The sequence below is a fragment of the Pseudophryne corroboree genome, chromosome 10 (genome assembly GCF_028390025.1).
Source record: "Pseudophryne corroboree isolate aPseCor3 chromosome 10, aPseCor3.hap2, whole genome shotgun sequence".
Lineage (NCBI taxonomy): Eukaryota > Metazoa > Chordata > Amphibia > Anura > Myobatrachidae > Pseudophryne > Pseudophryne corroboree.
Window position 1 is genome coordinate 116,521,797 of NC_086453.1, and position 15,027 is coordinate 116,536,823.

Genomic DNA, 15,027 nt, shown 5'->3' on the forward strand with positions numbered 1-15,027 from the left:
TGTGCTGCTGTGGTATAAGCTGCAGCACATCATTCTGCCTCAGGCTCTCCTTGGAGAGCTCTCTTCTGCTCAAAGTGGGCGTGGCTATGACTGTGTTAGGGGGGGGGGCGGTCGCCCCCCTCCTAGATCCGGCCCTGGTTGTAGGGCTCTATTTTGGCTACCAGTCATTGGGGCAGATAATGTGCTTGACCCTAAATGCAGACAAAGTGTTTGGCACTGGGGGGCTACAACACTGGATGTTACTTGGGGTTTGTCACTGGGTGCAGTCTGTCTGTCACTGCTGTAATGTTCAGGGTATTGCTGAATATCTATTAACGTGTATAAAGGAATATCCAGTGCTTGGAATGGGTAATGATGGGTACAATGTGGCAGCACTGATGTGCAAACTAAGGGGTTCAGTGGTCTATTTACTTAACCATAATCATATAGAAATGGATGTTTACCGATGAATAAGGCTCCTCTATTGAACAGTTGCTATTTAACAAAGACTGGGTACTCTGATATCTCCAGTTTTCAGTCAAGTAATGCAGAAGACTGCATTATTCTCAATGGGGACTGAGGTCTGCGGCAATTTATGGCTAGGCTAGCTAATGCCATCTTCAGATACCGTTAGCCATAATATCCTATACTGTATGGACTGCGATCTGCTGATCTCTCCACGGCACACCATGCTGTGCATATATCCAAACTGGCTGAGGTGGTTTTCCTTTTCTGTTCAATGGAAAGGCATCATCCAGTATTTTGGTCAGCATAGAAAGAAGTACAGAAAGAAAAACTCAGTTTTAGATCATAAATCCCATTTAAGGGCAATCTGTCCTTTTAACAAAACCGTTAGTCATCTTCTCCAATTACTCATACTCACGTCTGATATAATCCTCTTATATAAATAGCACTTCAATTTTAAAGAAAAAGACTGAAAATCTAGGACTTGAAAGTTGGTTTGCAATTCACAATTTAAATGAACAGACACCCTGCGTCCTCTGTACTCTCAGCTAGTAGAGATAAAGCTAGAATGGATTTAAAATATTTAAATGGTCTTGTGAATATTAGGATGTATGATATGTATTCACAATATATTATGGAAAACACTAGAGCCAGCCCTAACCAATATGATGCCCTAGGCAAGATTTTGGCTGGTACCCTCTAGCAGCACCGCTAGTTCCACCACTGACCCTGCACCCCTTTCTCAGCACCTTCACCCCTCACCTATAACAGTCCTTATTTTGGTGTTCCTATCCCCTATATTTTAAATAGGATCAAAAAGGGGCGTGTTTTTGTTGGCAAGGGGCATGACCACACAATAGTACACCCAATTCAAATTACGCCACACAGCAGTGCAACTTTAGTCACATTTTATCATGCAATAGTGTTCCTTATTCACGTTACATCACACAGTAGTAACACTTTACCTTATAAACGTTACACCTCACATTAGTTCCTCTTATTCACATTACATCACACTGAATTGCGCCTTATTCACATTACACCACACCATATTGCTCTTTATTCACATTAGACCACTCAGTAGTGCCCTTTCTATAGTAGTGCACCTATACACATAATGCCACACATTAGTAATGCATTTTGGGTTGCAAATTTGGAGAGATATTCTCTTTTCAGGAGAGATAGGGCTACCAAAAGGGGAGGAGGGGTATGTCTCTTTGTTAAACCATCTCTAAAACCATACTTAATAGATGTTATTTACGAGGGGACTGGAGATAACGTGTAGTCGCTATGGGTTGAGATCACTAGTGGGGGCACTGAAGCAAAGAAACTAATCATTGGCACGTGCAACAAGCAACCGGATATTAACATACATGACGAGGAACTACTCTTACAGCAAATTGAAAAAGCTGTGGGAATGGGGGACATCCTAGTGTTAGGGGATTTTAACTATCCTGATATAAATTGGAGTAACGATTCATGTGTAAAAACTAGGAGCAGCAGGTTCTTAAATACATTAAAGGATCAATATTAGTTGGGGAGACGTTGGGAAACAGTGATCACTATATGGTCACATTCGACATCAGTTTCAAGAAACATAGCTATAGGGGATCAACCAAAACATTTAACTTTAGAAAAGCTAACTTCAATATGCTGAGACAGACACTAAACGACATTGACTGGGAAATTTTGTTTCATGGTAAAAATACAACGGAAATGTGGGATGCTTGTTACATGCATCTAAAAAACATATCCAAAATACGACCATACCTTACACAAGACACTGCTAAAACTCTAATCCACGCTCTCATTATCTCCCGCATTGATTATTGCAGGGGTGGGGAACCTTTGGCCCTCCAGCTGCTGTTGAACTACACATACCAGCATGCCCTGCAACAGTTTTGCTATTTGGCCATGCTAAAACTGTTGCAGGGCATGCTGGGATCTGTAGTTCAACAACAGCTGGAGGGCCACAGGTTCCCCACCCCTGGATTATTGCAATAGTCTCCTAACTGGTCTTCCCAAAACGAGACTCTCACCACTACAATCCATTCTGAATGCAGCGGCGAGGCTAATCTTCCTCGCTAGACGTTCATCGTCTGCAGATCCACTCTGTCAGTCCCTCCATTGGTTACCTGTACTCTACCGCATTCAATATAAAATACTTTTACTCACACACAAGGCCATTAACCAAACTACACCAACGTACATCACTTCGCTTATCACAAAATATCTCCCAACCCGACCTCTTCGCTCTTCACAAGACCTGCGTCTCTCATCCACACTCATTACTGGCTCCCACTCATGACTGCAGGACTTTCATCGGGCTGCACCCACTCTGTGGAATGCCCTACCACGCACAATAAGACTCTCCTCTAGTCTCCAAACCTTCAAGCGTTCCCTGAAAACTGACCTATTTAGGCAAGCGTATCAAATTCCAGAACCACCCACATAACTTTCATAAACCTTCCTATCAAATTGCATCCACTCTGTACAGTTCACACATATCCTCACATGTCTTCTCATTCTATGCAATAGATAGGCATATGTACACAAGGAAAGGTGTTATTTCCCTATAGATTGTAAGCTTGCGAGCAGGGCCTTCCTACCGCTATGACTGTTATCACCCAGTTTGTTATTGTTATTTCAAATTGTAAAGCGCAACGGAATTTGCTGCGCTATATAAGAAACTGTTAATAAATAATAATAATAAATAATGCTTTAAAAGGGTTGCTTGATAGCAATATTCACAAATTCATTCCCATGAGCAGTAAACGCAGGAGTACTAAACACAAGCCAATGTGGCTTAATAAGGAGGTCAAAGAAGCAAGGAGGCGTGCTTTCAAAACAATTTAATGGAGGGGAGGAGTCATTCCAGTATTATAAGGAAAGCAATAAAAGATGCAATAAAGTAATAAGAGCAGCTAAAATTGTAGACGAAAAGCAAATCGTTACAGAGAGTAAAACCAATCCTAAAAAGTTTTATAAGTACATAAACAGTAAAAGGTTAAAGAAGGAGAATGTAGGCCCTTTAAAAGATGAATTGGGAGTTTTGATAAATGATGATAAAATAAAAGCGGAAATACTGAACAATTTTTTCCCCCTCAGTTTTCACAAGGGAGCATCAGAGGGTGAGAGTAGGGCATAATGATAGTGAAGGTAATGACTCTTGGCTGGATGTTTGTTTAAGTGAGGAAGTAGTCCTGGAGAGACTAAGCAACATAAAGATTAATAAATCACCAGGCCCAGATGGTTTTCATCCGAGGGTTATTATGGAGCTTAGGTCACAGCTAGCAAAACCTCTATACTTGATTTTCCGTAGTTCAATTAGATCAGGCATGGTACCAAAGGACTGGCGCACAGCTGAGGTAGTGCCTTTATTTAAAAAAGGAACTAAAAACAATCCTGGTAACTATAGACCAGTTAGTTTAACCTCTATAGTGGGTAAAATATTGGAAGGCATTTTGAGGGACAGCATATACAATTATCTGCAGGCTACCAAGTTTATTAGCAAAAGTCAGCTTGGGTTTGTAAGGGACAGATCATGTCAAACTAACTTAATTAGCTTCTACGAGGAAGTGTGCGAGAATCTTGACTAGGGAAAAGCAGTGGATGTGGTGTATTTAGATTGCAAAAGCATTCGATACAGTGCCTCATAGGAGGCTGATCATCAAATTAAGGGAACTTGGCCTAGGATATACAGTGGGGCAAAAAAGTATTTGGACAGCGACCGATTGTGCAAGTTGACCCACTTAAAAAGATGAGAGAGGTCTGTAATTTCCATCATAGGTACACTTCAACTGTGAGAGACAGAATCTGAAAAAAAAACTAGGAAATCACATTGTATGATTTTTAAACAATTTATTTGTATATTCTTGCGGAAAATAAATATTTGGACAATCAAAAAGTTTAACTCAATACTTTGTAATATAACCTTGGTTGGCAATTACAGAGGTCAAAGGTTTCCTGTAGTTCTTGACCAGGTTTGCACACACTGTAGCAGGTATTTTGGCCCACTCTTCCATGTAGATCTTCTCTAGATCTGTCATGTTTTGGGGCTGTCGCCGGGAAACACGGACTTTCAACTTCCTCCACAGATTTTCTATTGGGTTGAGGTCTGGAGACTGGCTAGGCCACTCCAGGACCTTAAAATGCTTCTTACGGAGACACTCCTTAGTTGCCCGGGCTGTGTGTTTGGGGTCATTGTCACGCTGGAAGAACCAGCCACATTTCATCTTCAATGCTCTTACTGAGGAAGGAGGTTTTTGCCCAAAATCTCACGATACATGGCCCCATTCATCCTCTCCTTAATACGGATCAGTCGTCCTGTCACCTTTGCAGAAAAGCAGCCCCAAAGCATGATGTTTCCACCCCCATGCTTCACAGCGGGCATGGTGTTCTTGGGATGCCATTCGTCATTCTTCTCCCTCCAAACACGGCGAGTGGAGTTTATACCAAAAAGTTCAATTTTGCTCTCATCTGACCACATTACATTCCCCCAAATCTTCCTCTGGATCATCCAGATCGTCACTGGCAAACTTTAGACGGGCCTGGACATGTGCTGGCTTAAGCAGGGGGACCTTTCGGGCGCTGCAGGATTTCAATCCATGATGATGTAGCGTGTTACTAATGGTAAGCTTTGTGACTGTGGTCCCAGCTCTCTTGAGGTCATTGACCAGGTCCCCCCGTGTAGTTCTGGCTGATTCTTCACCGTTCTCAAGATCATTGATACCCCACGAGGTGAGATCTTGCATGGAGCCCCAGGTCGAGGGAGATTGTCAGTGATCTTGTAGTTCTTCCATTTTTTTTATAATTGCGCCAACAGTTGATCTCTTCTCACCAAGCTGCTTGCCTATTGTCGAGTAGCTCATCCCAGTCTTGTGCAGCTCTACAATTTTGTCCCTGGTGTCCTTAGACAGCTCTCTTGTCTTGGCCATGGTGGATAGTGTTCACTCTAGGTGTCTTTCACAGGGCGCTGCGCCCTGCCCCTTTTTTAGACCCCTGAATCCCGCCCTGCCCGTTTGTTTGCGCCCTCCCGCCCCGCACTTTGCTGCCCGCTGGACCCCGCCACGCCGCCAAACACACTAAGCACACTGCACTGCATTTTTATTATCACTGAGACTCCGTGCATGTGTCGAGACGGAGACCTCCGCGGCCCGCCCCTCCCCGTCCGCCTTGTCCCGCCCTGTCATTAGCTGTCAGCGTCCTCTATAGGTCTGCTCAGGGTCTGGTGAGACAGGAGGGCTGGGTTTGCCTCTCCCGCCGAGGCAAACCCAGCCCACCTGTGTGGATGAATGTTTAAAAGGAGACGCCAGGGAGGATCACCCGGCCGCCATCTTTAATACCGCTCCGCAAGTGGGGCTGGGTGATCAGCGCTCCCCCTCTGTGATGTAAGTACTCAGTACGGTAGTACATAGATCATTCTTTGTTTCACGTGGAGAAGCCCCCTCTAACCCATACAATGACGAACTGAAATAGAGCAGAAATGTAACGGTAACTTGCAGTGCAATACTATCTGTGTTTTATAGTGCAGTTCTTTCAGAATAAAACAGTGGTACTCCCATCTCAGAGGGATTCTTTGTACAATATATAGCTGTGGATAAGTGTTGTGCCTTGTACCAGTGTTCCCTCACACCCCGGTCTGTATGTATCCTCCCCTCACACCCCGGTCTGCATGTACCCTTCCCTCACACCCCGGTCTGTATGTAACCCCCCCCCCTCACACAAGGTCTATGTATCCCCCAGACCCTGGTCTTTGGGGGATACATAGACCTTGTGTGAGGGGGGGGGTTACATACAGACCGGGGTGTGAGGGAAGGGTACATACAGACCGGGGTGTGAGGGGAGGGTACATACAGACCGGGGTGTGAGGGAAGGGTACATACAGACCGGGGTGTGAGGGGGGTACATAATATGCAAATAAGAATACATTATATATATATATATATATATATATATATATAGTCTTCTTATATAGCTGAAATACCTTGCTTTTTATATAACAAATCTGTGCATCCACATTTAAGGTGTGAGTAGACTGTCACAAGTGGTTTTTATATTTTATAAGTTCAAGTTGTATGTTGAAGAGATTTAGGGCTCAAAATAGAATAAATATATATTTGAAAAAGCTACCATTGCATGACCCACTGCACTCTGTTGGACTATTGGTCCTATTGTGTGGAGTTTGTATATTCTTCCTGTGCTTTTCACATTTTTTATTTTTTTCACATTTTTCAAGATTAACTATCCACGCGAACTATAACTTATAGTTCGCGTGGATAGTTAATCTTGAAAAATTTGAAAAGCACAGGAAGAATATACAAACTCCACACAATAGGACCAATAGTCCAACAGAGTGCAGTGGGTCATGCAATGGTAGCTTTTTCAAATATATATTTATTCTATTTTGAGCCCTAAATCTCTTCAACATACAACTTGAACTTATAAAATATAAAACCACTTGTGACAGTCTACTCACACCTTAAATGTGGCTGCACAGATTTGTTATATAAAAAGCAAGGTATTTCAGCTAATAAGAAGACTATATATATATATAATGTTATTTGCATATTCCCTCACACCCCGGTCTGTATGTACCCTCCCCTCACACCCCGGTCTGTATGTACCCTTCCCTCACACCCCGGTCTGTATGTAACCCCCCCCCCCCTCACACAAGGTCTATGTATCCCCCAGACCCTGGTCTTTGGGGGATACATAGACCTTGTGTGAGGGTGGGGGGGGTTACATACAGACCGGGGTGTGAGGGGAGGGTACATACAGACCGGGGCCCGGTCTGTATGTACCCTCCCCTCACACCCCGGTCTGTATGTAACCCCCCCCACCCTCACACAAGGTCTATGTATCCCCCAAAGACCAGGGTCTGGGGGATACATAGACCTTGTGTGAGGGGGGGGGGTTACATACAGACCGGGGTGTGAGGGAAGGGTACATACAGACCGGGGTGTGAGGGGAGGGTACATACAGACCGGGGTGTGAGGGAATATGCAAATAACATTATATATATATATAGTCTTCTTATTAGCTGAAATACCTTGCTTTTTATATAACAAATCTGTGCAGCCACATTTAAGGTGTGAGTAGACTGTCACAAGTGGTTTTATATTTTATAAGTTCATTAAGTTGTATGTTGAAGAGATTTAGGGGACAAAATAGAATAAATATATATTTTAAAAAAGCTACCATTGCATGACCCACTGCACTCTGTTGGACTATTGGTCCTATTGTGTGGAGTTTGTATATTCTTCCTGTGCTTTTCACATTTTTTTTTTTTTCACATTTTTCATGATTATCTATCCATGCGAACTATAAGTGGGAATAGTAACCTGTCCGAATGTTCAGAACCATCAGGAACAGCCTGGAGTAGTGATAGCTAGCATAAATATGAATGCACCATCCAATCATTACAGGTTTTACATGACAGGAACTGACTGGCTAATGCACTATAATCACTTCTCCAAGTTTAATACATCTGCCCCAGTTTACTTTATGACTTGGGGGCCATTATTGAATGGTCATCATAAATGATGACCATAATAATTAAGGGCCCCCAAATCATACAGCATCCTCATGACATAAGGTGCAACACTTAAAATTCTATAAGTTAATTGAAAAATCTGTCCACATTTATTACTTTCTTTTTTTTTTCTAAAGCTGGCACATCCTCATCCTCGTCTCTATGTACTCAATCACATGACACACTATCTGTCACATCCATCACTGCACCTCTGACTCCTGGCACTCCACACCACAGGCTCCATAGCAGCATATTCTGGCTCCTTCTTTGATCCTCACGGCTCACCGGAGTCCTCAATTTGCCTCAGGTGAGTATGCTGGTACTGAGAGTAAACAGTGCGGCTCTCATCCGAGGGAGCTTGAGTGTGTTAAAGTGTTTTGTTCTTCCACAGAAAGCTGGCTCATCCTCATCCTCATCTCTGTGTACTCCATCACGTTAAGCAATCCGATTGCATCAACTGGCGCATCACTCCACACCACTGTGGCTCCAAAGTGGCATATTCTGGCTCCTTCTTTGATCCTCTAGGCATCCCCGGAGTCCTCAATTTGCCTCAGGTGAGTATGCTGGTACTGAGAGTAAACAGTGCGGCTCTCATCCGAGGGAGCTTGAGTTTGTTAAAGTGTTTTGTTCTTCCACAGAAAGCTGGCTCATCCTCATCCTCATCCTCGTCTCTGTGTACTCCATCACGTTAAGCAATCCACTGCATCAACTGGCGCATCACTCCACACCACAGGCTCCAAAGTGGCATATTCTGGCTCCTTCTTTGATCCTCTCGGCATCCCCGGAGTCCTCAATTTGCCTCAGGTGAGTATGCTGGTACTGAGAGTAAACAGTGCGGCTCTCATCCTAGGGAGCTTGAGTGTGTTAAAGTGTTTTGTTCTTCCACAGAAAGCTGGCTCATCCTCATCCTCATCTCTGTGTACTCCATCACGTTAAGCAATCCGATTGCATCAACTGGCGCATCACTCCACACCACTGTGGCTCCAAAGTGGCATATTCTGGCTCCTTCTTTGATCCTCTAGGCATCCCCGGAGTCCTCAATTTGCCTCAGGTGAGTATGCTGGTACTGAGAGTAAACAGTGCGGCTCTCATCCTAGGGAGCTTGAGTGTGTTAAAGTGTTTTGTTCTTCCACAGAAAGCTGGCTCATCCTCATCCTCATCCTCGTCTCTGTGTACTCCATCACGTTAAGCAATCCACTGCATCAACTGGCGCATCACTCCACACCACAGGCTCCAAAGTGGCATATTCTGGCTCCTTCTTTGATCCTCTCGGCATCCCCGGAGTCCTCAATTTGCCTCAGGTGAGTATGCTGGTACTGAGAGTAAACAGTGCGGCTCTCATCCTAGGGAGCTTGAGTGTGTTAAAGTGTTTTGTTCTTCCACAGAAAGCTGGCTCATCCTCATCCTCATCTCTGCGTACTCCATCACGTTAAGCAATCCACTGCATCAACTGGCGCATCACTCCACACCACAGGCTCCAAAGTGGCATATTCTGGCTCCTTCTTTGATCCTCTCGGCATCCCCGGAGTCCTCAATTTGCCTCAGGTGAGTATGCTGGTACTGAGAGTAAACAGTGCGGCTCTCATCCGAGGGAGCTTGAGTGTGTTAAAGTGTTTTGTTCTTCCACAGAAAGCTGGCTCATCCTCATCCTCATCCTCATCTCTGTGTACTCCATCACGTTAAGCAATCCACTGCATCAACTGGCGCATCACTCCACACCACAGGCTCCAAAGTGGCATATTCTGGCTCCTTCTTTGATCCTCTCGGCATCCCCGGAGTCCTCAATTTGCCTCAGGTGAGTATGCTGGTACTGAGAGTAAACAGTGCGGCTCTCATCCGAGGGAGCTTGAGTTTGTTAAAGTGTTTTGTTCTTCCACAGAAAGCTGGCTCATCCTCATCCTCATCCTCGTCTCTGTGTACTCCATCACGTTAAGCAATCCACTGCATCAACTGGCGCATCACTCCACACCACAGGCTCCAAAGTGGCATATTCTGGCTCCTTCTTTGATCCTCTCGGCATCCCCGGAGTCCTCAATTTGCCTCAGGTGAGTATGCTGGTACTGAGAGTAAACAGTGCGGCTCTCATCCTAGGGAGCTTGAGTGTGTTAAAGTGTTTTGTTCTTCCACAGAAAGCTGGCTCATCCTCATCCTCATCTCTGTGTACTCCATCACGTTAAGCAATCCACTGCATCAACTGGCGCATCACTCCACACCACAGGCTCCAAAGTGGCATATTCTGGCTCCTTCTTTGATCCTCTCGGCATCCCCGGAGTCCTCAATTTGCCTCAGGTGAGTATGCTGGTACTGAGAGTAAACAGTGCGGCTCTCATCCGAGGGAGCTTGAGTGTGTTAAAGTGTTTTGTTCTTCCACAGAAAGCTGGCTCATCCTCATCCTCATCCTCATCTCTGTGTACTCCATCACGTTAAGCAATCCACTGCATCAACTGGCGCATCACTCCACACCACAGGCTCCAAAGTGGCATATTCTGGCTCCTTCTTTGATCCTCTCGGCATCCCCGGAGTCCTCAATTTGCCTCAGGTGAGTATGCTGGTACTGAGAGTAAACAGTGCGGCTCTCATCCGAGGGAGCTTGAGTGTGTTAAAGTGTTTTGTTCTTCCACAGAAAGCTGGCTCATCCTCATCCTCATCTCTGTGTACTCCATCACGTTAAGCAATCCGATTGCATCAACTGGCGCATCACTCCACACCACTGTGGCTCCAAAGTGGCATATTCTGGCTCCTTCTTTGATCCTCTAGGCATCCCCGGAGTCCTCAATTTGCCTCAGGTGAGTATGCTGGTACTGAGAGTAAACAGTGCGGCTCTCATCCGAGGGAGCTTGAGTGTGTTAATGTGTTTTGTTCTTCCACAGAAAGCTGGCTCATCCTCATCCTCGCCTCTGTGTACTCCATCACGTTAAGCAATCCACTGCATCAACTGGCGCATCACTCCACACCACAGGCTCCAAAGTGGCATATTCTGGCTCCTTCTTTGATCCTCTCGGCATCCCCGGAGTCCTCAATTTGCCTCAGGTGAGTATGCTGGTACTGAGAGTAAACAGTGCGGCTCTCATCCGAGGGAGCTTGAGTGTGTTAAAGTGTTTTGTTCTTCCACAGAAAGCTGGCTCATCCTCATCCTCGTCTCTATGTACTCCATCACGTTGACCAACCATTGAACCAACTGTGCATCACTCCACACCACAGGCTCCAAATAAGCATATTGATCCTTCTTTGATCCTCTTGGCTTGAATGACAGGAGACCTCAACTTGTCTCAGGTGAGTTTGCTGGTACGGAGAGTACAGTGGCTCTCATTCTAGGGAGCTTGAGTGTGTTAAGTGTTTTTATTTTTTTTTATTTTTAGAAAACATGCCTACTCTTAAAAGGAAAGTGAAAGAACATGAAAGAAAAACCAAGGAAATAGGCAAAAAATGTTTGAAAATCAATCAAATGTTTTCAGGAAAAAAGAAGGTAGGAAAACATTTACATACACCCATTTTAAACCCCTGTAAGAAAGTGTAACAAATATTTGAATTTAGATTATGATTTTTATTAATTACAGAAAATAAATGCAGCAGAGTTAGATCCTGTACCCAGCACCTCTGATCCTGTACCCAGCACCTCTGATCCTGTACCCAGCACCTCTGATCCTGTACCCACAGATAATCAATGCACTTCCCAAGATAATTCACTGGCCACAGTTAACACAAATTGCAGCAATGTAGATGACTCGGTATCGACGTCATGTAATGTCATTGTTAATGAAAACACCATAGATGTGCATTCTCAATCCTCCATCTCTCTTGCCAACTGTTCTCAGAATTTAGAGTGTGACACCTCACCCCCTATTATTTTGGATGATGACCTATCTGAAGAAAGGTGCTCTTCTAATGAAGATACAGATATAATAAATGACATTGGGGTTAGTGCTTCTCCAAAAAAAAAGTCAAAACATAAAGTTGGTTTCCAAATAAAATGGAAAAGAGAGTTTCCGTGGCTTAGTTGTAAAAAAAATGGTGAAAGAGAATCTCTACTCTGCAAGCTGTGTTTAAAACATCTGTTGAACGACACAAAATACAACAAATCTCCATGGATGAATAGTGGGATGAGCACAGTAAGGCGCGATAAAATTAAGGAGCATTCTGTTTCCGAGATGCACAAGGCAGCAATGCAAACTGAAATAATCGGTTGTAATGCTGAGGCTTCACAGAACAGAAAAAATAGACCAGAGTCAGAGGAATTCAAAGCTGTGGAATGTGCTATGAAGTGCCTGGATTTTCTAATCCAGCATAATATACCACATACAACTGTTTTTAAACCATTTGTTGTTTTCTGTATAGAAGAATTAAAGTCTCCAGTTTTAGCCCCTCTGAACAAATCTAAAAATGCCTCATATACAAGCTACCAAACAATCAACGAATTTGTTAATTCGATGGCCAGTGTTCAAAGAGAGAAAGTTATCTTGTCTTTACAGAAGAGTCCATCATTTTCAGTTATGTCAGATGAAACTACTGATGTCAGCAACAGAAAACACTTGGCAACTGCTGCAAAATATATAAAAGATGGAGAAGTCAGTGTGTCCTTTATTAATGATACAGAAATTCCAGATGGAAAATCAGAAACTATTTTCAATGCTCTTTCACAGACTATAGAAGACTGTGGAGGGTTTGAGAAATTAGTAGGCTTTGGAAGTGACGGCGCCAGTTCAATGGTTGGTCACCGTGATGGAGTAGCAGCCAAACTAAAGGCCAAAAATAATAAGATTATTTCAATACATTGTCACAATCATCGTTTAGCTCTTGCAACAAAAAATACATTTGAATCTTTGAATCCTTTCCTGAAAATGGATGAAGTATTAACAAGTATTTACAAATACTATAAATACAGCTCTGTGAGGAGCAAAACTTTGGAAGAAATACAAAGAGTATTTACTAAATGTAAGGGAACAAAAATAAAAAAGGCTAGCCACACAAGATGGCTATCACATGAAAATGCTATTAATTCAATAAGAATTAATTATCATTCGATCATTGTCGATTTGGAAAATGCTGTTGTAACTGGACAGTCAAGGACTACAAGTGGTGTGAGTGGGCCAACTGCTGAAGGACTTCTCAAACATCTGAAAAATTTTCATTTTTTTCAATTAATTCACTTTCTTTGTGATGTACTGAGCCTGCTTTCCAAATTAGTTTTAATCTTTGAAAGAAGAGATATTGACTTGTCTACAATACACAGCAATGTTTCCATTACGCTTGGTGCTTTGAAAAATTTAAAGCGTAAGCCTGGGGGTCAGTTTTGCAGGAACCTGGAAAATGCTGCAAGAAAAATAGGAATTCAGGCTCCTATAGCAGCAGAAAATTGTAAGTTTGAAGAAGATGCAAGGTGTTTTCTAGATCTATTGGTCCAAAACATTTCAGAGAGGATGCATAATATAGCTATACTTGATCATCTAAGTGTCTTAGATATGAGGCATCTTAATGCAGACAAAGGTGTGGGATTTTATGGTGTGGCCGAAATGGCACAGCTTGCTGATTTTTATCAACTGGACGAAGATCTTCTGTTATCAGAATGGGAAGACTTTAAATCTGTATTCTTACAAACGGAAGAAGAAAATTCTGATAATGAAAGATTGTCCATGGTCAACGTGTACAAGACTTTAGAAAAATCTGAAGACACAATTGGCGTAGCATTTCCTCTAATTCAGAAACTTGTTTCAGTTGGCTGTGTTCTACCACTCTCAACTGCTGAAGTTGAAAGAACTTTTTCGCAAGTTAAATTAATCTTAACAGATCACAGAAACCGTCTCAAGGTGGAAAATGTCAACAGCATATTAGCCATTAAGCTAAATGGCAAGGTAAACTACAGAGAGGCGGTAAAGCACTGGATGAAAAAGCAAAGAAGAATATTTTCTTGTAGACCACACACAGCTGGCCACCGACCACACTCTACAATCAGAAACACCTGTACTGTAGATTGTGAGCAACAACCAAGGACAACGCACATAAACTGACCCACCCAAGCTACTTGGAGCCCAACTTTCCAGTTCAAAAAGGTGAGTACCAAGTAAATGTGGGAGGAGGGAGAGTATTCCTACTTAGAGGTGGTGGAGTGGCCCTAGTATGTCCATAATCCTGTTATCAGAGTCCCTTTTCTGCTGTGTTCTTTAGTTCTTCAAAGCACAAGCCCTTATTTTTGTGTGGAAGAATTGTACGAGACTAAAAATCTATGGTGGTCTTACAATTCTACTCCAAGGAATAAGCTGTGCTTTGAAGAACTAGGAATGCAGTACAAATGGACTCTGATAACATGCAGTCAGTTTATGTTGTATGGTTCTGTTTCAGCTTCAGCACAGCGCCTAAGAGGATATTTACAGCCAGTGACAAGACGGCATCCGCCTGAGCCTGCATAAATAGTTGGACAGCTGTGGCGATTGCTCTTCTTCAGTTACCAAATCTGCACTCAACATTTCAGATGACAACCGAGGACTCTGCACCTGAGCCACCCAAGCTACTTGGAGCCCAACTTTCCAGTTCAAAAAGGTAGAGTACCAAGAAAATGTGGGAGGAGGGAGAGTATTCCTACTTAGAGGTGGTGGAGTGGCCCTAGTATGTCCATAATCCTGTTATCAGAGTCCCTTTTCTGCTGTGTTCTTTAGTTCTTCAAAGCACAAGCCCTTATTTTTGTGGGGAAGAATTGTACGAGACTAAAAATCTATGGTGGTCTTACAATTCTACTCCAAGGAATAAGCTGTGCTTTGAAGAACTAGGAATGCAGTACAAATGGACTCTGATAACATGCAGTCAGTTTATGTTGTATGGTTCTGTTTCAGCTTCAGCACAGCGCCTAAGAGGATATTTACAGCCAGTGACAAGACGGCATCCGCCTGAGCCTGCATAAATAGTTGGACAGCTGTGGCGATTGCTCTTCTTCAGTTACCAAATCTGCACTCAACATTTCAGATGACAACCGAGGACTCTGCACCTGAGCCACCCAAGCTACTTGGAGCCCAACTTTCCAGTTCAAAAAGGTAGAGTACCAAGAAAATGTGGGAGGA

At 43.4% G+C, this 15,027-nt stretch overlaps 2 protein-coding genes across 2 annotated transcripts in view; one reads left to right on the plus strand and one right to left on the minus strand.

Annotated features, from left to right (window-relative positions):
* LOC134966196 (cytoplasmic phosphatidylinositol transfer protein 1-like) overlaps positions 1-15,027 on the minus strand; it is a 264,862-nt gene that overhangs the window by 226,376 nt on the left and 23,459 nt on the right. The window lies entirely within an intron of this gene.
* On the plus strand, positions 11,093-14,174 carry LOC134966195 (zinc finger protein 862-like). Its single transcript, XM_063942760.1, has 3 exons — positions 11,093-11,251; positions 11,338-11,444; positions 11,536-14,174. The coding sequence occupies exons 2-3, from the start codon at positions 11,343-11,345 to the stop codon at positions 13,981-13,983; spliced, it is 2,550 nt and encodes an 849-aa protein (XP_063798830.1). The 5' UTR covers positions 11,093-11,251; positions 11,338-11,342; the 3' UTR covers positions 13,984-14,174.

What these genes read in the sequence shown, in the direction of transcription:
- LOC134966195 (XM_063942760.1), top strand. Translation starts at nt 11,343, where the DNA reads ATGCCTACTCTTAAAAGGAAAGTGAAAGAACATGAAAGAAAAACCAAG. An exon ending in TGTTTTCAGGAAAAAAGAAG is followed by an intron (nt 11,445 to 11,535) that starts GTAGGAAAACAT and finishes TATTAATTACAG; the next exon opens with AAAATAAATGCAGCAGAGTT.